At 47.5% G+C, this 25,453-nt stretch overlaps 1 protein-coding gene across 1 annotated transcript; it reads left to right on the forward strand.

The window, feature by feature from the left end:
• Positions 1-16,199: 16,199 nt before the first annotated feature.
• LOC100522849 (pregnancy-associated glycoprotein 2) lies at positions 16,200-25,424 on the forward strand. The gene is made up of 9 exons (XM_021082953.2): positions 16,200-16,302; positions 17,404-17,542; positions 18,880-18,997; positions 19,089-19,207; positions 20,461-20,660; positions 21,579-21,692; positions 23,233-23,374; positions 23,462-23,560; positions 24,891-25,424. Exons 1-9 carry the CDS (start codon positions 16,202-16,204, stop codon positions 25,044-25,046), a joined length of 1,188 nt encoding a protein of 395 aa, XP_020938612.2. The 5' UTR covers positions 16,200-16,201; the 3' UTR covers positions 25,047-25,424.
• The last annotated feature ends 29 nt before the right edge of the window (positions 25,425-25,453 follow it).

The following is a 25,453-nucleotide window of genomic DNA, read 5'->3' on the forward strand; positions in this document are numbered from 1 at the left end:
TCCGAGGCATTTCATACTTTGTGGTGTGATTTCTAAAAGGTATACATTCTTGTTATTCTTTTTGTAATATTTCATTGTTCGTATGTAGAAGGACAGCTGATTTCAGAATGTTAAGCTTGTATCCTGCTACTTTGCTGAATTCATTCATCAGTTCATGTAGTTTTTGGGTAGCGTCTTTAGGGTTTTCTATACATAGTACTATGTCATCTGCATAGAGTTACAATTTTACCTCTTCCCTTCCCATTTGGATACCTTTTATTTCTTTGGTTTTTCTGATTGCTGTGGCTAGGACTTCCAATACCATGTTGAATGCGCTGAATATAAGTGGTGAGACTGGACATCCTTGTCTTGTTTCAGACTTTAGCAGAAAGGCTTTCAGCTTTTCTCCATTGAGTAGTATATTGACTGTGGGTTTCCCATCAATGGCTTTTATTGTGTTAAGGTATGTTCCCTCTATAGGCATGTTGGTAACAATGTTTATCCTGAACGGATGTTGGATTGTGTCACATGCCTTTTCTGCATCTGTTGAGATGCTCATGTGGGCTCTGACTTTTCTTTGGTTAATGTGGTGTAGGCTGTTGATTGATTTGCATATGTTGAACCATCCTTGTGAACTTGGGATGAGTCCCATCAGTCGTGCTGTATGGTCTTTTTTAAGTGGTCTTGGATTCAGCGGGCTAAAATTTTGTTGAGAATTTTGGAGTCTCTATTCTTCAAAGATAGTGGCCTGTAAATTTTTGATGGTATCTTTGTCTGGTTTTGCTATTAGGGCGATGCTGACTTCATAGAATGTTCTTGGGATTATTCCTTCTTCTTCAATCTTTTGGAAAAGTTTAAGAAGGATGGAAATAAGTTCTTCCTTGTAAATTTGGTAGAATTTGCCTGTGAGGCTATCTGGTCCAGGACGTGGCTTGTAGGGAGTGTTTTTATTACAAATCCAATGTCATTTCTAGTGATCAGTCTTTTCAAATGATCAATTTCTTCTCGATTCTGTTTTGGTGGGCTGTATTCCTCTAGAAAGTGCTCCATTTCTTCTAGATGGTCAAATTTCTTGGTATATAATTCTCATAAAATTCTCTTATTTTGTACATATCTACAATATCCATTGATATTTCCTTTTTTCATTTCTTATTTTGTTTACCCGTGTTGTCTCTCTCTTCTTGGTGAGTCTGGCCAGAGTTTGGTCAATTGTGTTTATTTTTCAAAAAACCAGCTCTTGGTTTTATCAAGTTTTTCTATCATTTTGTGATTCTCTATTTTATTGATTTCCTCCCTGATCTTTATGACACCCTTCCTTCTGATGACTTTAGGTTTTCTTTGTTCTTCCTTTCGAATTCTTTTAGGTGGTAGCTTCGGTTGTTGATTTGACATTTTCCTCTTTTTTCAGGAAGGCCCGTATCACTATGAACTTCCCTCTGAGAACTGCTTTTGTGGCATCCCATGGATTTGGAATGGCTGTGTTTTCATTGTCATTTGTCTCAAGGTACTTTTTAATTTGCTTTTTGATTTCCTTGTTGACCCATTTGTTTTTTTAGTAGCATGTTGTTTAGTCTCTATATAATCAGGGTTTTCTCATTTCTTTTCCAGTGGTTGATTTCTAATTTCTTTTTTTTTTCATTTGTTTTTATTACTTAATGAATTTTATTACATTTAAAGTTGTACATAAACCATCACAACGAAATTTGACAGCATGTCCATCCCTGATTTCTAATTTCAAACCATTGTGATCAGAGAAGATGCTTGAAATAATTTCCATAATCTTAAATTTGTTGAGCTTAGTTTTGGGTCCCAGTATCTGATCAATCCTTGAGAATGTTCCATGTGCACTTGAAAAGAATGTGTATTCTCGCTTTTTGGGTGTGACGCCCTAAAACTATCAATTAAATCTAACTGTTTTAATTGCCCCATTTAGGATCTCTGCTGCCTTGTTGATTTTCTATCCAGAGAATCTGTCCATTGAGACGAGTGGGGTGTTAAAATCTCCTACTATTTTTGTATTCCCATCAATGTCTCCTCTTATGTCTGTTAGTATTTGTTGTATGTATTTGGGTGCACCTATATTAGGGGCATATATATTGACAAGTGTAATATGCTCTCTTGAACTGATCCTCCTATCACTAAATAGTGTACTTCTTTGTCTTTCTGGCCTTTGTTTAAAGTCTGTTTTGACTGATGTGAATATGCAATTCCCACCTTCCTGTCCTCTCCATTGTCATGAAATATCTTTTCCCATCCCCTCACTTTCAACTTATATGTGTCCTTTGCCTTAGGTGAGGCTATTGCAAGCAGCATAATGTAGGCTCTTGTTTTCACATCCAGTCTGCCTCTCTATGTCTTTTGATTGGCACATTCAGTCCATTGACAGTTAAGGGAATTATTGATAAATCCTTTGCCACTGTGAACTTTGTTGTCCAGTTAATTCTATGTTTCTCCTTTATTCCTTTCACTTTTTTTTTTTTTGGCTGGATGATTTCCTTTTATTTTATGCCTGTGTCCTCTTCTTTATAGGTTTTGTGAATGAATTGTTTGTTTGGTTTTGCTTTGTGGTTGCCCTGCTCTCCAAGTCGGTTGACCCCTTCCCCCATCTGCCTGCTTTTTAGCCTGATAGTCACATAGGCTTAAATACATTCTAAACAAAAAGAGTCTAGACTTTCTGGCTTCCCTTCCCCACATTTTATGATTGTGATGTCCTTCTTTACATCTTCGTGTTTATCCTTTTGCTGATCCTCGTGTTTATCACGGCTTTTACAAACACCTTCCCCTCCTAGATCTGCACACGGCTTATAAGGGATTACTTTCCTGTTGTGATTTCCTCCATCCTGAATCTGCTTACGTCTTTCCTTTTTAGAGGAGAGCTGCCAGTATTTCTTTGAGAATGGGTTTAGATTGCTATCCTCTTTTACTTTTTGTGTGTGGGAGAAATTCCTTATTTCTCCGTCTACTGTAAATGGTAATCTTGCTGGGTAGAGTACTCTAGGCTGTAAATTTTTCCCTTTTACAATTTTGAATATATCTTGACACTCTCTTCTGGCCTGTAGTATCTTCGCAGAGAAATCAGCACATAACCTTATGGGGGGGGTTTCCCTTGTAATTAACTCCTAGAGTTTCCTCTTGCTGTCTTTGGAATCCTCTCCTTATCTTTAACTTTTGCCATTTTTAGTATAGTATGTCTTGGTGTGGGTTTGTTTGGGTTCAACTTGTTTGGGGCCCTCTGTGCTTCCTGTATCTTGGTATCTGCTTCCTAAAGGATTGCAAAGGTTTCAGCCATGATTTCTTCAAATACATTTTCAGTCCACTTTTCTTTTTCTTCTCCTTCTGGAATCCCTATAATGTATTGATTGGCCTGCTTTATATTAGCCACAGATCTCTTATATTGCTTTCATGTTTTTTCATGTGGTTTTCTGTCTGCTGTCCTGATTGTGTGATTTCCATTATTCTACCTTCCAAGTCACTTATTCATTCCTCTGCATTATTCTTTCAGGTCTTCAATACCTTTAACTCAGCTTGCATCTCTCAAATGTATTTTCTACTTTTTCTTCACTTCTCCGTATAGATTCTAACTCCATTCTAAACTAATCCACATTACTGTTCATATCCATTCTTTTTTTTTTTTTTTTGGGGGGGGGAATGAGTGAACATGCCGATTAAATTCAGTATTTGTTGAGACAAATACCACTTTTTTTTTTGTCTTTTTTTTTTTTGTTGTTGTTGATGTTGTTGTTGTTGTTGTTGTTGTTGTTGCTATTTCTTGGGCCGCTCCCGCGGCATATGGAGGTTCCCAGGCTAGGGGTTGAATTGGAGCTGTAGCCACCGGCCTACGCCAGAGCCACAGCAACGCAGGATCCAAGCCGTGTCTGCAACCTACACCACAGCTCACGGCAACGCCGGATCGTTAACCCACTGAGCAAGGGCAGGGACCGAACCCGCAACCTCATGGTTCCTAGTCGGATTCGTTAACCACTGCGCCACGACGGGAACTCCTCATATCCATTCTTAATTTCTTCCTATCCACTCTTCATTCCTTCAGAACTTTCACGGTCTCCTTTTTGAACTCAGTTTCTATTAGACTGCAGGGGCCTGTTTCATTGTTTGCTCTTTCAGGGGAATTTTCCTCTTCTTTTCGCTGGCAATTATTCCGACTTTCTTCATTTGCTTTTATTTTTCTTATGCCACGAGTTTAGGGACAACAGATACACTAGTCTTGGAAGGCTATTTATATATGAGAACACGCCTGGGTACTTTGTGAGGGCTTACATTTTTGGGGTGGGGGTGGGGGAGTGAAGGTTGCTTTTGTTTCAGATGATGGCTGTCTCCTTCCTCACTGTGTCACTACTCTCCCCTTGATGGAGGGTGTGCTGATGTATGGTCTGCACATGCTTCCAGGGAGATGGAGGCAATGGGCAGGGCCCCTGTAGCCAGTGCCTGGTTTCTGGGCCCTTGCAGCGCCAAAGACCCTCAGGGAGGTGGCCCAGGCTGCTCCTGGTAGCTGGGGCCTGGGAAGTGGCAGTGACACTCGGGAAGGTCTAGGAAGCAGTGCCCTCCTCTGTCACCACCCGTGAGGTATCTGGGGCCACAGGTGGTGCCGGTTCACAATATCCTAGTGGTGGCAGGCCACCCACCCCCTCTTGACTCTGAGATGGCTCTGGTGGTTTGCCCCTCATGCCCATACCCTGCTCGAGAGGCACCCCACCACGTGCAGCCTTTGCGACAGGTTCCCACCACCACCACCCAAGAGACCATACCCACATGGGCAGAGGAAGATATTCCCATGGCTGTCCTGCCTCTCCTCCTCTTGCCCTCTCCAACAATGGTGCCTTGCTTTTCCTGGGGGCCTACGGCTCTTCCCACATTCCCTAGGCTGTGGCCCCTGCTCCCCAGCCCATTCTTTCGTGGTCCCAGGGCTGCTTCCGGTGATCCTCCTTCCTTCCAGAGTGATGTTGGCTCCCCACATGGCTCCCTAATCCCTCAGGCTGCCTCCACACAGCCAATCCCAGTCCTCTCCCAAGAACTGACCTCTGAAGCCTGAGTCTCAGTGCCCAGCCCCCACCCAAGCATCTCAGGATGTGGTGTCCTGGGGCGGTGGTACCAAAGGTCCATGCACCTCGCTCTCTGCTTTGCCCTCCTAGTCCCACTGCTGCACTTTCCTCTCAGCTGTTAAGGTCCCTCCCTCTCAGCTGATCCCCCCATCAGTTAAGTGGCCCCCAAGCTCTTGGATTCCTTTCCTCTTTCACAGCTTCCTCTCAGGAGTGCTGATCCCATTCTGATTCCTTTGTATTTTTTTTTTCATTTCCTCCCTCTCTCCCTCTCTCTCCTTCGCTCTTTCTCTCATTTCCTTTTGTTCTACCCATACGCTTGGATGTGTCTTGCCCTTCTTGGAGGCTTAAGCTTTTCTTCCAGTGGTCAGTAGATGTTCTGTGCCAGTCGTTTCACATGCAGATGTTTTCTTCTGTGGTTGCTGGAGAAGGTGAGGGTCATGTCTTACCCCTCGGCCATCCTGATCCCTCCACCCAACTTTCGACAACAAGGGTGAACATTGAGGACATTGTGCTAAGGGAGATAAGCCAGTAACAACAGGACAAATACAGTATGGTTCTACCTCCGTGAATTACCTAAAATAGACACACTCTGAGTTCCCTGGTGGCTTAGCATTTAAGGATTTGGTATGGAAACTGCTGTGGCTCTTTCCCCAGTTTTCCACATGCCTTGGGGTGGACAAAAAAAAAAAAAGTCACACTCATAGAAGCAGAGAGTAAAATTGTGGTCGTCAGGGAGAGGGGTAAATGGGGAGTCGCTATTCAACCAGTATGAAGTTTCAGTTATGTAACATGAGTAAGGTCTAGAGACTTGCTGTAAGATTTAGCACAATACTTAACAAGGTTGTAACACACACTTGGTTTCTTTATAACCACACTGAGGCCAAAACTCAGCCTCTGTCCACTGGTAATGAATAGAAACACAGAGACAGAGTTTGGGGAGAAGAGGAAAAAGATAGCTGTGTGTGTGTGTGTTTAGGGCCACACCCAGAGCATAAGGAGGTTCCCAGGCTAGGGGTCAAATCAGAGCTGTAGCTTCTGCCCTACATCACAGCCACAGCAATGCGGGTCCAAGCCACATCATGGAAATGCCAGAACCTTAACCCACTGAGCAAGGCCAGGGATCAAACATGCATCCTCATGGATACTAGTCTGATTCGTTTCCAACAAGCCACCATGCGAACTCCAGAAAAGGATAGCTATTATTGTTTACCAGGCAAAGGAGGCCACAGCAGGCTAATGCCTTAAAGACTGTGCCACTCTTGGGAGAGATTAGGTGGTTTTATACCTTGGGGAGTGGAAAGTAGGGCCCCAGATAGGGATCAGGGGAGAGGCCAGCTTGCATTGTTTAGCTGCCCCAGGACTGGTTCCAGTGGTCCCCCTTCTTCCCAGAGTGAAGAAGCCTCCATTAAGCAGTGAACATCTTCCATTTCTTGAAGGTTTTAGTTCTGCAGAAGGGCTCAAAGATATGGTTATACATATTCCTTGAAGAGGAACCAGGACCCTGCCCCAAGGCTGCACTCTTGTCTCTTGACTGCGCCTCCCTGGTCTCTGCATCCCCTCCCTTCCCTGCCTAGCAACTCTTTGAACCTGCCCTTTGGAACTCAGGGAAGGTTAGGGAGGCTGAAGCTTACTCCCTAAACATAAGAAATGGGAGATACAGAAGCACTGCTCTGCCCAGGAGCCCCCCAGGGCCCTGCTTGGTTTCATTCCCCCTTTTTCCTCAATACTCCTCTGTCTTGAGAACAGATGTTAGACAAAGGAATACTCATTTGTACAGAGCTGTTAACCAGAACCTGGCAAAGGAACTTGGTTTTAGGGGGACTTAGTTTTAAAGCCCCACTTCTGTCTTATCCTTCCCCAAGTCTTCCACGAACATGGAGATGACCACTGTGGCTACTTCCTGCTGAAATGGGGCATAGTCCTTCCTCAATTTGGGGAATGGACACCAAATTAGAAATGTCCCTGAGTTCCAAGTCCTAAATCCAAGTCTTCTATTACTAAAATCGCAATCCCTAGGCCATCCTGGTGCAACAGGCCCGGTAAGAAGTAGGAGTGCCAATTGGAACTTAAATAAACACAAATGAACTCATTCACTGAAGAATTCAGTTTAATTAGCCCAAAACTCGGGCTCTTCCTGCTTATGTCTGGTCTAAAGCAATTCCACCGTCTAAAAATTTCATAGTTACAAGAGGATGCCTTGAAGCCATAAGATTGGAGCTACCTGCTGCCAGCAAATATTGCTTTAAGCATGGCTGGTGGCATCCCAAGTCTGACACAGCTCACAAAACCCAAGTTCTCAGCAATGCAAGGGCTCGTCTGTAATCACAGTCATAATGCCACATAGCATTACTTTGGATGTCTGAACCATAGCGGTTCCATTTTCACTTTTAACAGTATTTTCCTGAAAGGTCAAGGCATACGTCACTCCTAATGATTTTAGTGATTTTCTAGATATGAGGAATGCAAGAATGAGGCTCACAAAATATTCTCCTTAAAATAGTAAACTCTCTGAAGACCTGTTCTGCCAGTTTTCCCAGAGCAGAGTGTACCTCACTCCTGATCTCGTCCCTGAGCTCTTTCAGGGGGCTGTTGAGGGTCAGCAGCTGCACTGGCTCATGATTCAATCTGTGTAGAGGCAGATGGCAGTTGCCAGTCTCCAGCTCACAGGGCTCCCCCATGGTCACAAACTCAACCATTGTTTTGGGAGGCATTTCATGACCATTTGGTCCCGGGGTGCTGGAATGCTCACCCCCAGGTCTGTCAGAGACTTCACTGATAGACCACTCAACGTGCTATTACTGACCTAGGCCTATTACAGTTAGTCAAAAGTTTCTGGACCACCTGTTCTACTAACCCATTATGATCCAGGGAAATATTCCCTCTTGCTGCATATCCCCATATCTAGAGCCACAATGTTACTTACCATCATTGATCCGGTAAAGAACTATGTCTTTGATTAACTGCTTCAAGTTCACTAGCCCTCATTTTTCTTGGAGACTCCATCAGGCATTCGGTAATACAAGAAACAATAAGCTTGTCAAACAGGCAAATACAAGCCACAGAGCTAATAGCCGCAATAGAGTCGTAAGCCAAGATTATTGAAGCCAAGAACTTCCTGCTCCAAACCACTTTTAGAAGGGGATGTTGTCAAGACTACGGAGTGGGTCACCCAAAGCAGCAGAGGACTTCAGAATTCAGTAGGCTAATAGCCTGATTACTAGCATTTAAAATCTGTTGAGTGAATTTCCTTAAGGCTTTGATGTGGCTAATTACAGGCTCCAATCCCAATGACAATACAAAAATAACTGTTAAGTTGTTTGACCCATGAGATTACTTGACCCATGAGGCTCATACCAATGGTAGATTGGTTGGGGTCATCTTTAAATTGTTACATCTATGACCTTGAGTCTGAGGGAGTCCTAGACTACATCCTCCTATCCATCCTGGTGGGAGCCAAGTCCATAAATTACTACTACAAAGTCACTGAGCTCCATTAGCTGTGACCAGCAACTCTCTGGTCATCTGACCCAGCCTATTCCACACCAGCCACTATCTCTAAGGGGAATAATATGTAGACATTGTTCATAAGGCAGCCAGCCTAATTTCCTAATGTTACAAGGCTAGGCTGATCATCCTTACTATGATCTAATTGTTCCCAACATAGAGGAGCCCTTAAACTTGTGGCCATAACCTGGTGTTGAGCATAGAAATCCTTCCCACATTTGTGGGAGTTTCCCTTCTAATAAACAGGAGGTTACAGTTTTGGATTGAGCCTTATCTCACTGGTCTGACTAGTCTGGGTGACCATAAAGGAAAATTTATGTTTATGGTCAGAGTCAGAGCTTTTCAATTGGCCAGGTGAGAAAATCCCACCCAGTAATAAAAGGAATTTCCTAAGGGTTATTCAGCCAGAGTCTTAGAGAGGAGAACTCCACCAAGGTAACCCAGAAGTACGAGACACAGGTAATTGGCCACAAACCCAACAATTGGTTTGCCTTTTGAAATTAGCATAGGATGGTGCTCCCAATGGAAAAACATTTGATTCGTATGCAAAAGTTCAAGAAGTCAAGAAAACATTACAGGAGTTCCTGTCATGGCTCAGCAGGTAACAAACCCAACTAGCATGCCTAAGGATGTGGGTTCAATCCCTGACCCCACTCAGTGGGTTAAGGATCCACCATTGCCATGAGCTGTGGTGCAGGTCTCAGACACAGCTCAGATCTTGTGTTGCTGTGGCTGTGGCGTAGGCCAGAGGCTACAGTTCAGATTCAACCCCTAGCGTGGGAACCTCCATATGCCACGGGTGCGGCCCAGAAAAAAATCATAAACCCTCGTGTTAGTCATCTTGGACCAGCTGTCTACTTCTGATGTGGTCGTCATCTCGACCTAGTGTAGTTTCTCCTTCATGTGAGCATTGTTTTCAGATGATCGTGAGGTCAGCAGTCCTCTCAATAGACCAGTCCAGTGCAGGGGCCCAATTCAGCATTAAGATCTGAAAATCTAGAACTTGTACTTTTCAAAATATCTTTTCTATAGATCTCCTTGAAGAGAAAGTATTTTGCAAAGGCATCAGAGCAAAGTCACTAACTGCCTATAATGACATAAGACTTAAGAAGGCACATTTAAGATCTGATTACAGGAGTTCCCACTGTGGCTCAGTGGAAATGAACCTGACCAGTATCCATGAGGATACGGGTTCAATCCCTGGCCCCAGTCAGCGGGTTAATGATCTGGCATTGCCATAGCTGTGGTATAGGTCACAGGTGTGTCTCAGATACGGTGTTGCTGTGGCTGTGGCATAGGCTGGCAGTTGTAGCTCCAATTTGGCCCCTGGAAACTTCCATATGCCACAAGTGCAGCCCTAAAACAAACAAACCAAAAAATGTGATCAATGCAGTTGACAAAAGAAACTTGGTTACTGTTGAGACATCATACTGCATAATCTGAGGAGACCTCTACCCATTTGATACTGCTCTCCATCTATTTTCCTAATTAATTTAACTCTCCCCCTCACCTCTGAGATGACTCAGGGGCCCTCTGAAGCATCCCAAAGCTTCCTGAAGCCAAAAAAACTTTAATTACAATTTTATAGGAAATTCATTAAAAAATATCTTTAGGAGTTCCTGTCGTGGCACAGTGATTAACGAATCCAACAAGGAACCATGAGGTTGCGGGTTCGGTCCCTGACCTTGCTCGGTGGGTTAACGATCCGGCGTTGCCGTGAGCTGTGGTGTAGGTTGCAGACGCAGCTCGGATCCTGCGTTGCTGTGGCTCTGGCGTAGGCCAGTGGCTACAGCTCTGATGAGACCCCTAGCCTGGGAACCTCCATATGCCGCGGGAGCGGCCCAAGAAATAGCAAAAAAAAAAGACAAAAAAAAATCTTTATAAATCCACAAGTAACAAGTGCTGGAGGGGGTGTGGAGAAAAGGGAACCCTCCTGCACTGTTGGTGGGAATGTAAACTGGTACAGCCACTATGGAGAACAGTTTGGAGATACCTTAGAAATCTATACATAGAACTTCCACATGACCCCGCAATCCCACTCTTGGGCATCTATCCGGACAAAACTCTACTTAAAAGAGACACATGCACCCGCATGTTCATTGCAGCACTATTCACAATAGCCAAGACATGGAAACAACCCAAATGTCCATCGACAGATGATTGGATTTGGAAGAGGTGGTATATATACACAAAGGAATACTACTCAGCCATAAAAAAAGAATGACAGAATGCCATTTGCAGCAACATGGATGGAGCTAGAGAATCTCATACTGAGTGAAATGAGCCAGAAAGACAAAGACAAATACCATATGATATCACTTATAACTGGAATCTAATATCCAGCACAAATGAACATCTCCTCAGAAAAGAAAATCATGGACTTGGAGAAAAGACCTGTGGCTGCCTGATGGGAGGGGGAGGGAGTGGGAGGGATTGGGAGCTTGGGCTTATCAGACACAACTTAGAATAGATTTACAAGGAGATCCTGCTGAGTAGCATTGAGAACTTTGTCTAGATACTCATGTTGCAACAGAAGAAAGGCTGGGGGAAAAATGTAATTGTAATGTATACATGTAAGGATAACCTGACCCCCTTGCTGTACAGTGGGAAAAAAAAAATATATATATATCTTTAAAAAATTGGGGGAGTTCCCACTGTGGCTCAGTGGTAACAAGGCTGACTAGTATCCATGAGGATGAAGGCTCAATCCTGGCATTGCTCAGTGGGTTAAGGGATCCGGCATTGCCATGAGCTGTGATATGGGTCGCAAACTAGGCTCAGATCCTACGTTGCTGTGGCTGTGGTGTAGGATGGCGGCTACAGCTCCAATTCGACCCCCGGCCTGGGAAATTCCATGTGCCACAGGTATGGACCTTTAAAAAAAAGAAACAGCCAAAAAAATTAGTCAGATAGAATTACAGGTCACTGCGGATAATACTTTTCCCAAAGTTACAAGAGATCTCAAAAGAAGATACAGATGACTTCAAGGCAAAGGACTTCACATAACCTGCTGTCAAACGTAACACTTCAAGAAGACTTCGTTCTCTTGGCAGAGCGAAAAAAGGCCAAATTCATGTTTACTACCAGTTTACTTTTAAAATTAATCTACTCAATGAAATTTATTCTAAATTGGTCAGTTACATGGACTCTCTACCACATATGTGTTTTTAACACATACATTCCATTTGTATAATTGTCTCTGTACACGCAGAGTCAGGCATATATACAACCTCATTCACAAGGCAACGTGGTTGCATATTCGGGTTCTGGAGTTAGGTTACCTGTGTTCATGCCCAGCCTCTGCTACCCAGAGCAGAGAAACCTCAGTTTCACGTGGTTAGAAATAGAGATCGTGGCAGTTGCATGCAGACATCATAAGACTGCTGTGAAAATTAAATGAAACCATGTTGGTACCTTTAGCGCATTACTTAGACCTAGAAAGTGCTCAGGAGTTGTCCGGCTATAATGGTAATGCTGAGTGATGCAGAGAGCTGGGCCCTCCATCCCCAACAAGCAAGTGGAATGGCCCTGCCAGACCTCAGTATATCTTCCTCCATGAGACTAGCCGTATTGCAATAGTTGATCTTCTACGTTCAATCAAATGCCAAGATTCTGTTATTCTGTGACTATAATTACATGTGATGTTGGTTCTGAACTGTCAGCATGACAGGGAAATTCAATCACGAACAGCTAACAAAATTACTACGATTTTATTGTCGTGATTATATTTTTATTTTTTCTTACAGTATATTTGACTTAGTTTTGTGTCGATTTCTAAGGCATGGCATAGTGACCCAGTCATTCATGTATATACATTCTTTCTCTCCTACTCTCTTCCATCATGTTCCACCCCAAGAGATTGGACATAGTTCCCTGGGCTGTACAATAGAACCCCACTGCTAACAATTCTAAGGGGAATATTTGCATCCACCAACCCCAAATGCCCCATCCGTCCCACTCCCTCCCCCTCCCTCCTCCCCCAGGGCAACCACAGGTCTGCTCTCCATGTCCATGATCTCTTTCTGGTTTGCAGATAAGATCTTTAGCCATACTTTAGATTCCATGATATCACATGGTATTTGTCTTTCTCTTTGAGACTTGCTTCACTTAGGAGGAGAATTCTTGAGTCTGGCGCCTTAGACCCTTCGGCCATGCTGGCACTTTTATTGGAGGCTTTTTATTTCACACGTACACCTTCTTTCTCTTTTTCAATGAAAGTCTCGCTTCATAATGACATTAGCAAAATTACTTACATGCTTTAACGTATAACCTAAATATGACACTTTCAGGGGAACTGTAGCAAGATCACCAACACTAAGATTACTGAATAGAGTTTCAGATTTCTTTAGCCAGTTTGTTTGTTTGCTTTGGTTTGGTTTGGTTTTAGTTTGGGGGGGGTGGTATTTATTTGTTTGTTTTAGTCCTTAGATAATATCTCACTCTGAACATAGAGTGAAAATTCTGAATTTTAAAACGACTGAATTAATATTTTTTTCTATGTGGCTATGTCACCAACTTGATGCAATTAGGTTCATTTGTTTTAGTTGGTTCTCAATCTTGACAGATGAGTTTATCTATTTTTTGATTCTGAAACACATTGACATGGTTGCAAAGGCAAACTAGAAAGCAAGAAAAACCTCACTTCCATCCCTTCCCCTCCCCCATGAGATTAAACTTGTATTCAATTTTGGTTTGTTCTTCCACTGTTGCTTATTGAAAATGTACATGTATATGTATGTAAAAGCAACAAACTCAAGCACGGTTCTGGGCCCTCTTTCTTTAAGGCCTAAACAATTACCATATATAAAATAACCAACAAGACCTAGCATATTGTAGAGGGAAGTCTCAATTTTTTTTCTTTCTATGGCCACACCCACGGCATATGGAAGTTCCCAGGCTAGGGGTCAAAACACAGCTAGAGCTGCTGGCCTACACCACAGCCACAGCAACGTGGGATCCGAGCCACATCTGTGACCTACACCACAGCTTACGGCAGTGTCAGATCCTTAACCCACTCATCCAGGACAGGGATCAAACCCGCATCCTCATGAGCACTGTGTCTGGTTCTTAAGTCTCTGAGACACAACAGGAATTTGAACTCAATGCTTTACAATAACCGATAAGAGAAAAGAATCCCAAAAAATGAGATATACATGTATGTATAACTGAATCACTTGGCTGTGCCCCTAAAATTAACACAACATTGTAAATGAACTAGACTTCCACTTTTAAAAATACTTTTAAAAAATGCACTTGCACTAGTAACAATCATAATAACAACACAAAATCCCTAAACAGTATACCCTGGAGATCTCACCCATCCACTCCTCTCCACACCCCCACTGTAACCAGCTGTGCACCTGCCCTACATACCTGAATTGACCCTCCCCTGTGGATGGTCACCTCAGATATGTTTATAAGCTTTTGCTTTTACAAATAACATTGCAGTGAACAGCTTGTACCTAGCACATATTTCATTGCATTTTTGCAGTGTGTCTTTGGGAGAGGTCCCTAGAGGAAACATTGCTGAATTAAAGGGCATACATGTGTGGCTTGCTAGATACTGTCAGGTCCCCTCCAAAGGACTGAATCACCTCAATTTTAACACTGTTCAAAAATGAGGAGGAAGATACAGTGGCCCCCACATCTTCTGTCGCTCAGCTAGTGACCAGGTCAGCCTCCCATTGTTCTCCCCCATGGACACGCCTGGACAGATCTCAGGCAAGACCACCCAAGTCCAGGGAGCCCTGAAGCAGCCACAAAATGCCATTATCTTTGCTTTGGCTGCAATAGCAGTTTAACCAGTAGCCCTGTTCATCTCAGGCTGAGCAGAAGCCTAAAATGGTCTTTATTTTTGTTTGTTTGTTTTCTTTGATTGATAAGGCATTTAAAAATTGATTATTTCACTGTATGTTTGTTTTGACAAACTAAATTTTTCTTTTTGTCTTTTTGCCTTTTTCGTGGCCTGCACCCGTGGCATATGGAGATTCCTAGGCTAGGGGTCTAATCGGAACTATAGCCACCAACCTACGCCAGAGCCACAGCAACACGGGATCTGAGCCGTGTCTGCAACCTACACCACAGCTCACGGCAATGACAGATCTTTAACCCAATGAGCGAGGCCAGGGATCGAACCCGCAACCTCATGGCTCCTAGTCGGATTCGTTAATCACTGAGCCACGACGGGAACTCCACACTAAATATTTCAAGGCATGGATCCTATTAGAGAATTATAACAAGTGCAGGGTGGAGTTTCTGCTGTGACTCAGCAAGTTAAGAACAAGACTAGTATCCATCAGGATGCTAGTTAGATCCGAGGCCTCATTCAAGGAGTTAAAGATCCGGTATTGCCACGACCTGTGTCATATGTCAAGGAAGAGGCTCAGAGCTGGCAATGCTGTGGCTGTGGTGTAAGCCTCAGCTGCAGCTCTAATATCACCCCTAGCCTGGGAACTCCCATAGGATGCAGGTGCAGCCCTAAAATAAGAAGAAAACAATAGTGAACAGTGGATGGAATTATTATATTCATTGGTTATCTATTCCCGCTGGTCTTTCTTGACAAATGGAATGAAAAGTCACATGGTTAAGATGCATTTAGTCTCTTATCCATTTGACCAACATGAATGGAACCTCCTCTCTGTCTCCTCTTGGCTCCCACCTCCAGAAAGAAAACCTGCACAGAGGCAGGCTGAATCCAGCACACAGGTGCTTGAGGTTGGGATCATAGTATGTTTCTTTGGTAAAAAAGAGAGAGAGAAAAAAAAATTAGTAGTTAACTTTTGAAATCAGGGGATTTTACATAAATATCCAGACTTCTGACTTCTCTGGAAAATGTGGCCAACCAGCCTGCTTTCCAGCATGGCAGCCACTGGTTGGAGCTGAGTAGGGGCTGCCCCAGCCCAGGGTGCCCATCCAACCAGGCCATTCATTGACTTTGTGTCCTGGGCCATGGGTTTGTGAGAACTGCCCTAGACGGCCAGCTCCCTGAAGACAAGGACTGCCTGTGTCTTACTCAACTTTGACTTCCTGGCATCTAACCCGGACCCCAGCACACAGGGTCCTCCATTAATGTGTGCTGGATAAACAAACATCTTTTGAATTCATGCATCCCATTTCTTCCAATATTAAAACTGGGCCATTGTAATTCCCTCTAGCCTTGGTTTCTGAAGAGGATGTGCATCCCAGGTGTCATGATCTGTGCCATGGGTCCCTACCTAAAGCCACTTGTATGTCAGGAGGCTGCACTTAAGTCTTTACTTTGCCATTTGAACTCTTCACAATCCCTGCTCCAACAGAGGACAGAAAGGCACACCTCACAAAGTGGCTGCCAAGACCACACAAAACTATGTAATGTCAAGCATGGCCCCCAGCACTTATTTTTATCACATTATTAGCAGTGTTTCATCTCCCATGTCACAAGAGCTTCCCAGCTCTTTGTTAGTCCCCGCACTTTGATTTGGTTGTGCAGTTAAGCCCCAAGGAAGACATAGAAGGAGAATCTCTGTATTCTGAGAATTTTCCAAGTCCACCGCCAAAGATATCGATGGAGGCTAAGATCTTATCAGGAGGTCTGTATTTCTTATCAGGTCCATTGGTGGCCGAGAGGGGACGATAGAGGTATGTCAGAGCATATATAACTAGGAGTTTCCAGCCACCACTGCATGCTCAGAACTCCCTCTTTCCTGAGTACCTGGACCCAGGAAAGAAGCATGAAGTGGCTTGTGATCCTTGGGCTGGTGGCCCTCTCAGACTGCTTAGTCATGTAAGTACGGGGACTAGAACTGACAGCATCTCTCTCTATGGAAGGTTTCTTGTCGCCCTGGCATCCTCTTATTCCTCCACACATTGGGGTTAGAAGGGAATGCCATCATTCCTGACAGTCTTAAACCTCAGCTCTCACTGACTGATAAGTACTTTGCATGGGAACCATGGGGCCCAAGGGTCTTGGGGAAGGCCTGCAGAATTGCACAACTCTGGGGGCACCAGTCCCATCACAACCCATATGAAAAATGGCACTCCTTGGATTTGTTCAGTGCACATCCTGTGCAACTGTCACTGAGGTCCCGTGGAAAGCATTTCTCCTGCATTTGCTCCTAGGTCTTCTCTCGGCTCTCTCTCCATTTCTGTGTCTATGAGTTTCTAGGGCTTCACCTGTGGATCTCTCTTCTTTCTCTCCAACTCTCTGGCTGACTCTACCCATGAAGAACACTCGGAGGTTTTGTTCATTTTCCTTTCAAGTCTGATTCTTCCTCATTCGCTAGCCTCTTAATTGGCACAATTTATTCCCCATCTCCTGGCTCCATCTCTCATCCCTTTCTTCGGCTTGAGCCCTGGAGGAAGATCAGGAGGCCTACTGCTAGGCCTTTCGACCTCTAACAAGCAGTATGACCACAGCCAAGTCACAGACTCCCTGTCCTGCATTTCAAAGTCCTTCTCTCTAAAAAGAGGATCACGATCCCCCTTCTGCCTCCTCCCAGAGCTACTGTGAGGCAGATACTCTTGGATGACAATAGCGATGGGATCGGCTACCATGGTGGAGACTTCCCACACATAAGGCACATGACTTCCATCCTCTTCCTTAACAGCCAGAACATTCTATGTAGGGGGCGGGGGCTATTGCATTCAACCTGGGTGCCACTGGAGGCTCTGAGGCTCCAAGGGCTCCCATGGCTTTTGCAACATTACAGGAAAGAACCTGTATTCAAACCTAGGCCCTTGCCATGGTCTTTGCAGGATGACACTCCTCATAACAATGCTTGGAAAATACACAGCGTCGGTACAATGGAGGGTGACAGTCCTTCTACAACATGGGCAGCTGTTGGCTATCTCTTGTTTTTTTCCTTTTCCCAATGCACCGTGAAAGGATCCCTCTCACGAAGGTCAAGTCCGTCCGAGAAAGCCTCAGAGAAAAAGGCTTGCTGAAAAATTTCCTCAAGGAACATCCTTACAAAATGATCCAGAACCTGAAAATCACTTCTCATCCACTGAGGAACTACCTGGATGTGAGTGAAAGGGGATGAAGGCCCCATAGGTACCCCTGGTGCTCTGGTCAAGCCTGGGGTTCCCCTGGAGGGGCCAGGAGGGATGTTGGGGCTGGGACCCCTTCAGGAAGCAGAACCACAGGGGGATCTGGCACCTCACACCCAGAGGAGAAGGCACTCCCACCCTCAACTCTTGGTCTGTGGTGACTGGGCCCAGAGATGACCCGGTGGCAGGTAAACCTCCATTTCTGTGCCAGAGGAAATTTTGGGGGACTGGGGGGCGGGGCAGCACTGCGCTCGAAGCATATGGAAGTTCCCGGGCTAGGAGTTGAATTAGAGCTGCCAACAACCAGCCTACACCACAGCCACAGCAAGGCATTTCATGCCACGTCTGCTACCTACACCACAGCTCACGGCCACGCCATTCTTCAACCCACTGAGCGGGGCCAGGGATCCAACCCAATCCTCACAGATCCTAGGGGGGTTCATCATGGCTGAGCCACAGCTGGAACTCCCAAGATTCTTCTTTTTGAACTAAGGGAGCCACTTAGTTACAGATGAAGGGTGAGTCATGTCTAACTAAACAATAAAGCCAACTGCAAAGCAACTTTGAGGCCACAGACAGTGGAAGTCCATCCAGCCTCTGTAGACCCCAAAATGATACGAGTAAAAGTTATTGAGCTCCTACGGTGGGTGATGCTATAAAAACTTAATACCCTATGGTTATGATTGCTGATTTTATTTTTTATTTTTTGTCTCTTTTGCCTTTTGAGGGCCACGCCCATGGCATATGGAGGTTCCCAGACTAGGGATCAAGTCAGACGTTCAGCTGCTGGCCTACGCCACAGCCACAGGAACGGGGGGATTCGAGCTGTGTCTAAAGACCCACATTGCAGTTCATGGCAACACCAGATCCTTAACCCACTGAGTGAGGCCAGGGAAGGAACCCGTGTCCTCATTGATACTATTCGGGTTCGTTAACTGCTGAGCCATGACGGGAACGCCCATGGCTACTGATTTTGAGAAAGGCCTTTATCTTTCCCAAGAATGCATATCTCAGTCTGAGACACAGACAAAGAATAAATGAATGTCGCAATAAAGGGCCAACTGCGTGCTGTTGACAGGACAAGGTTTGAGTTTGGGTAAAGGAAGGAGAAGGAAGTGCTCAGGCTGGGCCTTGAGGGGGACACTGGAGAGCTGCTCCAATGAGACACAGGTCTGAGCACAGGCTGTGAGGTGGGGCCGTGCACAAGGGATATTAGGTGCCATGGGACACCACGAGGTTGGTGGCACATTGGGAAACCAGGGTGACCAGGGCACCCAGGCCTGCCTTGATCACCCCTCCCCGCTCCCTATAGATGACCTACGTGGGCAACATCACCATTGGCACACCCCCACAGCAGTTCAGCGTCATGTTTGACACCGGCTCAGCTGACCTGTGGGTGCCCTCCGTCTACTGCAAAAGCAAGGCCTGTGGTGAGTGCCCTCCCTGCCCCCCCTTGTGCTCCCCCCGACCCCCTCCTCAGACCTCAGCAAGCTGATGGAAATTCATCTCTTCTGTCTGCAGTTACACACAGGTCCTTCAACCCTTCCCACTCCAGCACCTTCCGCCTCCCGGGCAAAAACTTCGAGTTGCAATACGGCTCTGGAAAGATTTCAGGATTCCTTGGCTATGACACTGTTTGGGTAATGTGGAAACTGCAAGCTCAGGCAGGGCTGGCCCTGGAAGGGACTGCTGCTTCCCAGGCAGACACAGATCCCTTGGGAGGGCCTGCCTTTCCCAAAGTTCCGAGTGGCTCGCCCCCCACCTGCCCTGGGGAGGAAGTGCACCTGCTGACATGCAAACTCTCAGAAGAGCTAACCCAGAGAAATGTTTGCGTGTGGATTTGCTGCTCAGGTGCCACTTTGCTGGCAGCGGGGAGGAGGGGAGTAAAACACACACATTTCTGTTCCCCCACTAGGCCTGGCACTGTGCCAGGCACTTCCACTGTGACCATTGTTTAATTCTGCAGCCCCTCTCCCCTGCAGCAGGTACTGTCATTACCTCCTTTGTACAGATTAGGGAACTGGGGTGCAGAGAACAAGGGCCTTGGCCAAGGTCACCCACCCATCTGGTAAGCGGTGAAGCTGGGCTGGCCAGTCAGAACTAAGCTGTTGTGGGGCTTTCGGGGGAGAGAATAAAACTGATCTGGGGACCCTGGGGAGCAGCCCAGGGCTTCAGGCACTCAGGCAGGGGAGGCAGGGGGCCAAAGATGTGGGAGCAACCTGCTAAGTGCACTCTTACTCTAGGCGGTCCTGGAGAATCTAATTAAAACTAAGGCCAGCCTCCTCCAAAGGGCCAGGGTATTCTCTTTCCCTTTCTCACTGTCTCTCTCTCACTCTCTCTGTCGCTCTCTCTCTCTCTCTCTCTCTCTCTCTCTCTCTCTCGCTCTCGCTCTCTCTCTCTCACACACACACACATACACACACACACCCCGCATGTTTCTCGGCAGAATTTTCATAAGAACCTTGAAGCTACCTTTTACAATGGGCATTTGTCTTACTGTGTAGATGCAGAATCGACAACGCATAGCAATGAACCCATCCCTTTCTGCCATCAGATCCCAGGGGTGCCAAAGAGAAAGCTACCCTGCCCTCTACTCATTTCTCCTCAGGTGGGAACCATTTGATCCTGCCCTGAGTCTCACTCTCCCCCCAGGACGAGGGCATAAAGCCAGTCTACTAACTACAGACAGTGTTTGCAGATGGAGCAGCTGTGGGTTGAAATCCACAGCCCTGCACAAATGGAGGCAAATCCTGGTCCAGCTCAGCCTATGGTCAAGCCAGGGCCCAGGCAGGCCTTAGTTCTCTGCAAGCTAATGGCATCTCTTACCCCCTTCACCCCAGTCCAGCCCCAGACCTGCTTAAAAATCCACGTGGGAACACCCCCTCTCCTGCAGATCGGCAGTCTCAGGATCATGAACCAGGTATTTGGCCTGAGCCAGTTGGAGACCGGTGAGGCCTTTGAACATGGAGTCTTTGATGGAGTCCTGGGCCTGGGCTTTCCCAGCCTCGCCCTCAAAGGGACCACCCCCATCTTCGACAACCTAAAGAAGCAAGGGCAAATTTCTGAGCCTGTCTTTGCCTTCTACCTGAGCACGTAAGTCTCAGCTAGACAAGCCCTCTCGCCACATCAGCCGTACGACGCTTTCAGTTGCATGAAAAATTCTAGACTATGTGATGCAGATAGTTAAGAATAAGATCAACCAAATGTGACTCAAGGCCACAGATGGCCATGCACCCGGATTTGGTAAATAAAGGTTTAGGGAACACGCCATGCTCCTGGGGCCAAGAGCAGCACTTGGTCCAGAGAGGTGGAGGGAGGAGGAGGAGCAGTGGAGGGGTCAGGATACAGGTGGGAGGAGGAGAGAACGGGATTCGCTGACGGATTCGATAAGGAAGGGAGGACAGGGATGGGGGGACTCTTTCTTCCTCACTCACATTTGACCAGGAGCCCAGGAGCAGCTAGAGCACTGGCAGGGGCCAGTGCGAAAGGAACATGTGGGACCCCTTGTGGAAAAAGCTTGAGTTTCAGGACAGAGATGGAAGAGGCACGGGGCCCTGCTGAACGGGGGGCCCATGGATGGCTCAGGTCACAGGCCCAGGAACCTGGCCCTGGGTGAGCCTGATCCATGCCCTTAGTGACCTCAGGTCTCAGCTTTCCTGAAAATTGACAGGCTGGCCCAGTGGAAGCCACAGCCCTCCAGGCTGGGGTCCCCTGAGGGACTCTGTCAGCAGGCTGATTGCGGGAAGGGACCAGGCCCTCCAGGAAGGGTGGGTGGTCAGAGCCTGGCCAGGATGCCCAGGTTCAAACCTCTTCTGGGCCACTCATTAGCCAGTCAGGTACTCAACCCTCCATGCCTCAATTCCTGCATCTGTAAAATGGGACCTTAGCAGTGCCTGTGAGGGGTGGATAAACACAGCCCTCAACAGTGCCTGGTGTGTGGCCGAATTTGAGAAAAGCCACCCATTATTCTCCTACACTCAGCCCTCCCTCTCCCTCTCCTCTTCTCAACAGGAAGGAGGAGGGCAGTGCAGTGATATTTGGTGGCGTGGACAGAAGCTTCTATAAAGGAGAGCTCAAGTGGGTGCCCCTGACAAAACCCAACTACTGGCAGATCGCCTTGGACAGGTAAGCCCCTCCCTCTGAGGGCCACCCTGAGGGATGTCCCCACACATGCACACAGACATGGACAGGCTCACACACATGCACTCACAGATGCACCACCACACACACACACAGATACACACATACACATACACTCCACACACAAAACAACGCTCTGAAACACAAAGACAAATGTAGACACTCACAGGCACAAAAGACACACAGGCAGGCACACACAGTCACACAGACACACGAACATACACAGACATAGAGATACACAGACAGACACGCACACCTCTCAGAGTTTATATTCACTCACGCCTCCTGACCAGGGTCCTGACAAGGGCCCAGAAATGCTTGTGCAACCAGGGACACTGCATCTTCCGTGCTGAGAGGCAGGCGGGGAGCATGGGTTGAGGTCCCTGAAGTGTCCCGAAAGGAGGATCAGGGAGACTTCCACGAGCCTGAGCAGGCTGGTGCTACGATGACCAACCGTCCTCGGCTACCCAGGCCCAAGCAGGTGATTAGGGCACAGGACCGCCAGTGGGAAAACAGGACACGTCCTGGACAAACTGGGAAAACGGGTCTCCTTAGGGAGAAGCTACCCAGCAGTGCACAGAGGTTGGCTGCATTCCTGAGACTGGAAAGCACATCAGACAGAGAGACACTTCCTGACCCTGACCCACCCAGCCCCATCCCAGGCACACAGGGGGACAGGGGCTATGGCAGAGACCACCAGGGAGCTGGGATCCAAGAGTGGCCTCAGAACGAGAGGCAGGAGTTGAGCCCCTCACACAAGAGCTTCCTTGTCCCTTGGAGGCCCCTGGGCCGCTCAGTCATCACCTGCCCAGGAGCCTCAGTGCCTGAGCCAGCCCAGGGGGCAGGGCTGGGGGACAGCCGCTCCCTTGGCACCCTGTGTCCCCCTCCCCACCACTCTGAGCATCTGCTGCCCCAGAGAATCTCCACCGTCCCTCTGGGTGTTGACCCGTTATTGCTCAGACACCAGAATCAGGGCTCTGGTTGTCCGTCATTCATGTCTTCATTCATTCATTCAACAAACCCATGGCGTGGATCTGCTCTGTGCTGGGCCCTGAGGATACCCCTTGTTCTTACAGACCTAGCATCTAGGAAGGTGGACATTCAGGAAACAAGTCCCACAAAGAATGAATTACCACTTTGCTCCAGGCTAGACATGAGGAAGTGTGTACAGAGAAAGGCCAAGAGTGGAGAATGATCTAGTCGGGAGATGGGAGGGGGTGGCGGGTGAATTCCTGAAATGTGACAATGAAGCTGCAACCCAGATGATGAGGAGAAATCAACCAAAGGGGATGGGGGCCTTCTAGACAGGGTGACCAGCATGTGCCAAGGCCCTGAGGCACAAATGAGCCCGGTGCATTCAGGAACTGAAAGGAAATCAAGGAAAGAGAAATGACCAGAGCAAAGGAAAACAGAGTGGGGACAAGAGCTGGAGGACTGTTCTGGAGACAGTCGTGGGTGGGGGCAGTGGCAGCAGTGGGAGAATTCAGCATGACCCTGGAGCCCCCTTTGTCCCACTGTCTCTCAGGATCACCTGGAGAGGGCAAATTATTGGTTGTCCCCGCGGCTGCCAGGCCATCGTGGATACCGGGACCACGTACCTGCTTGGCCCACACGCAGAGGTGGACAAAATCCATTCTCTCATAAACGCAGTGCCCCTTCAGAAAGAGGTGAAGTATCAGGCCACAGGGTCACTCTGGGGCTCTTCTCCCAGGAAGGATCAGCTGAGCCAACCTCTCTCCCTCTTCCTCTAACAGTACCTGGTCCATTGTAATGCCAGGGACACCTACCCTGACATCGTCTTCACCATTAACAATGTCGACTACCCAGTGCCAGCTCATGCCTACATCCGAAAGGTGAGGGGCCAACCCTGGGGGCTGGTTCTTAAATCTGCAATGTGTGGCACCAGTGCGCTGCTTGATGCCAGGAAGAGGGGGCCCTCTACAGGCCAAGATGCACCCCTGCAGTTCCCACCCCACCACCCACCACCACGTGGCCCTGGCTGGAGAGGGGGCCAGGGCCTCCCACAAAACCAGCCTCTTGAAGGCAAAGGGAAGACTAGGACAACCACCATCCTGAAATAAAGATGGAGACTCCACCCCGGGCAGGTGTAGTACCAGCCACAAGGAGAGGGGACCACTAAGGGCATCTGCCCTCATGAAGCATGACTACAACCAGGGCCCACAGATGGATGACACAGAATCCCTGTGATCATCAGGCTGAGGGACAAGGGGGTGGCTGAGGACACTGCCAGTGTGTTGTCCCGCCAGAGTGGTTCACAGTCTCCCTGCCCATCTCCAAAGTGCCCTGGTTTGGATGATGATTAGAGGGTTTCCCGAGTCCTAGGCTGCACCTGCCCTTCGTAAGCCCCAGGTCCCGCTCTGGGAGCTGGGACACCAGACCAGCCCTGTGCAGGGCTTGGAGGCCCTCCTGCATGAAGGGGACACAGTGACTGCACAGCCCCTGGCTCAGACTTGAGCGTTAATGCACGTCAGCTCCCGATGGGAATTGAGAGGAGGCTGAAGGAGCTCAAAGAAGGCTGTGAAGAAGAGAGGGAATTTCAATGATTCTAAACCCCCAGCCTCTTGGAGGAGTGAGAAGCCCCTCTGGGGTGGAGGCAAATCGACACTGGGCTCCGTGCCCACGGCACCCCTGGGGGCTGTGCCAAGGGATGCCAGGGGAAGTCCCAGCATGACAAGGGCTAGAGACAAGGGAGCACCAGGCCAAGTGACCCAACTCAGCCTGGAGTGGCCAAGGAGGGTGAGCAGGGATCCAGAAGGCCATCCGTGTGGGGGTGGGGGAGTGAGGCGCTGAGCGCAGCCTTAAAGAACAGGTTGTGCAAGAAATAGCAACAACAACAACAACAACAACAACAACAACAAAAATTAAAAAAGAAAAAAAAAAAAAGAACAGGTTGTGGGGAAAGGGGCAAGAAAAGGCCTTCTGTGCAGAGAGAACAGCCAGCCTGGGGCAGAAGGAAAGAAACAGCAGGGAGGGGGGGAGTGGGGCTACAGTCTGCCTGGTTCTTGGATGGACATCCCACTTCCACAGCTGCTCAGAGAGCCACTCAGCTCTCACCTAAGGCGGGAGATGAAACCCAGAAGCTGCAGATCTGGATACAGAGGTTGGGCAGCAGCAGGTGAGTGCTCGGGCTCAGGCTCATGGCTGTGTCTTTCCTCCTCCCAGGATGCTATTGATAACTTCTGCTACAGCACCTTTGAGGCGATGGCGGATACTCTGACCAAGAGCCATATCTGGATCCTGGGGGACGTCTTCCTAAGGGTGTACTTCACCGTGTTCGATCGAGGACATAACAGGATTGGCCTGGCTCGGGCCACATAAATGCTGGGGCTGCTTCCAGAAACAACCAGGCCCACCTCCCCAAACACACATTCCCTCACACCTAGGGCATTCCCGCCCAAGGAGGGCGGCTTGAACGGGGTTCAATGTTCTGCAAAGCCCAGTTCTCAGTAAAGAATAAAGGATTGCCTTTGCAATGGTGCTGATACCAACCAGTGCCTCTCTTGGAGTCTGGGCGATTCCTGGTAATCCTGCAGGCCTGGACAACCTCGTCTGAACCACAAGTGAGAGGAGCCCACCTCCATGAGATTGCCAATGGAAGGGCAGACTTCTTGGAAGGATACTGGGGACTGGGGATGCAGGAACCAGAGCAGATCCAAAGATCTCAGTGACTGGACCCAATAAATCAGACTCAGCTTACTCTCTTCCCTGCTCTTTCCCTTCTCTCA

The sequence above is a fragment of the Sus scrofa genome, chromosome 2, assembly GCF_054392235.1.
Source record: "Sus scrofa isolate SSC_HxYL_T2T_F1_AM1 chromosome 2, Sscrofa_HxYL_maternal_Yorkshire_Landrace_v2.0, whole genome shotgun sequence".
NCBI lineage: Eukaryota > Metazoa > Chordata > Mammalia > Artiodactyla > Suidae > Sus > Sus scrofa.

Coding starts and splice junctions, on each gene's coding strand:
- LOC100522849 (XM_021082953.2), top strand. CDS start 16,202: ATGCTCAGAACTCCCTCTTTCCTGAGTACCTGGACCCAGGAAAGAAGC. Junction 16,303..17,403: donor CTCTCAGACTGCTTAGTCAT/GTAAGTACGGGG, acceptor GCACCGTGAAAG/GATCCCTCTCACGAAGGTCA. Junction 20,661..21,578: donor TTTGCCTTCTACCTGAGCAC/GTAAGTCTCAGC, acceptor TCTTCTCAACAG/GAAGGAGGAGGGCAGTGCAG.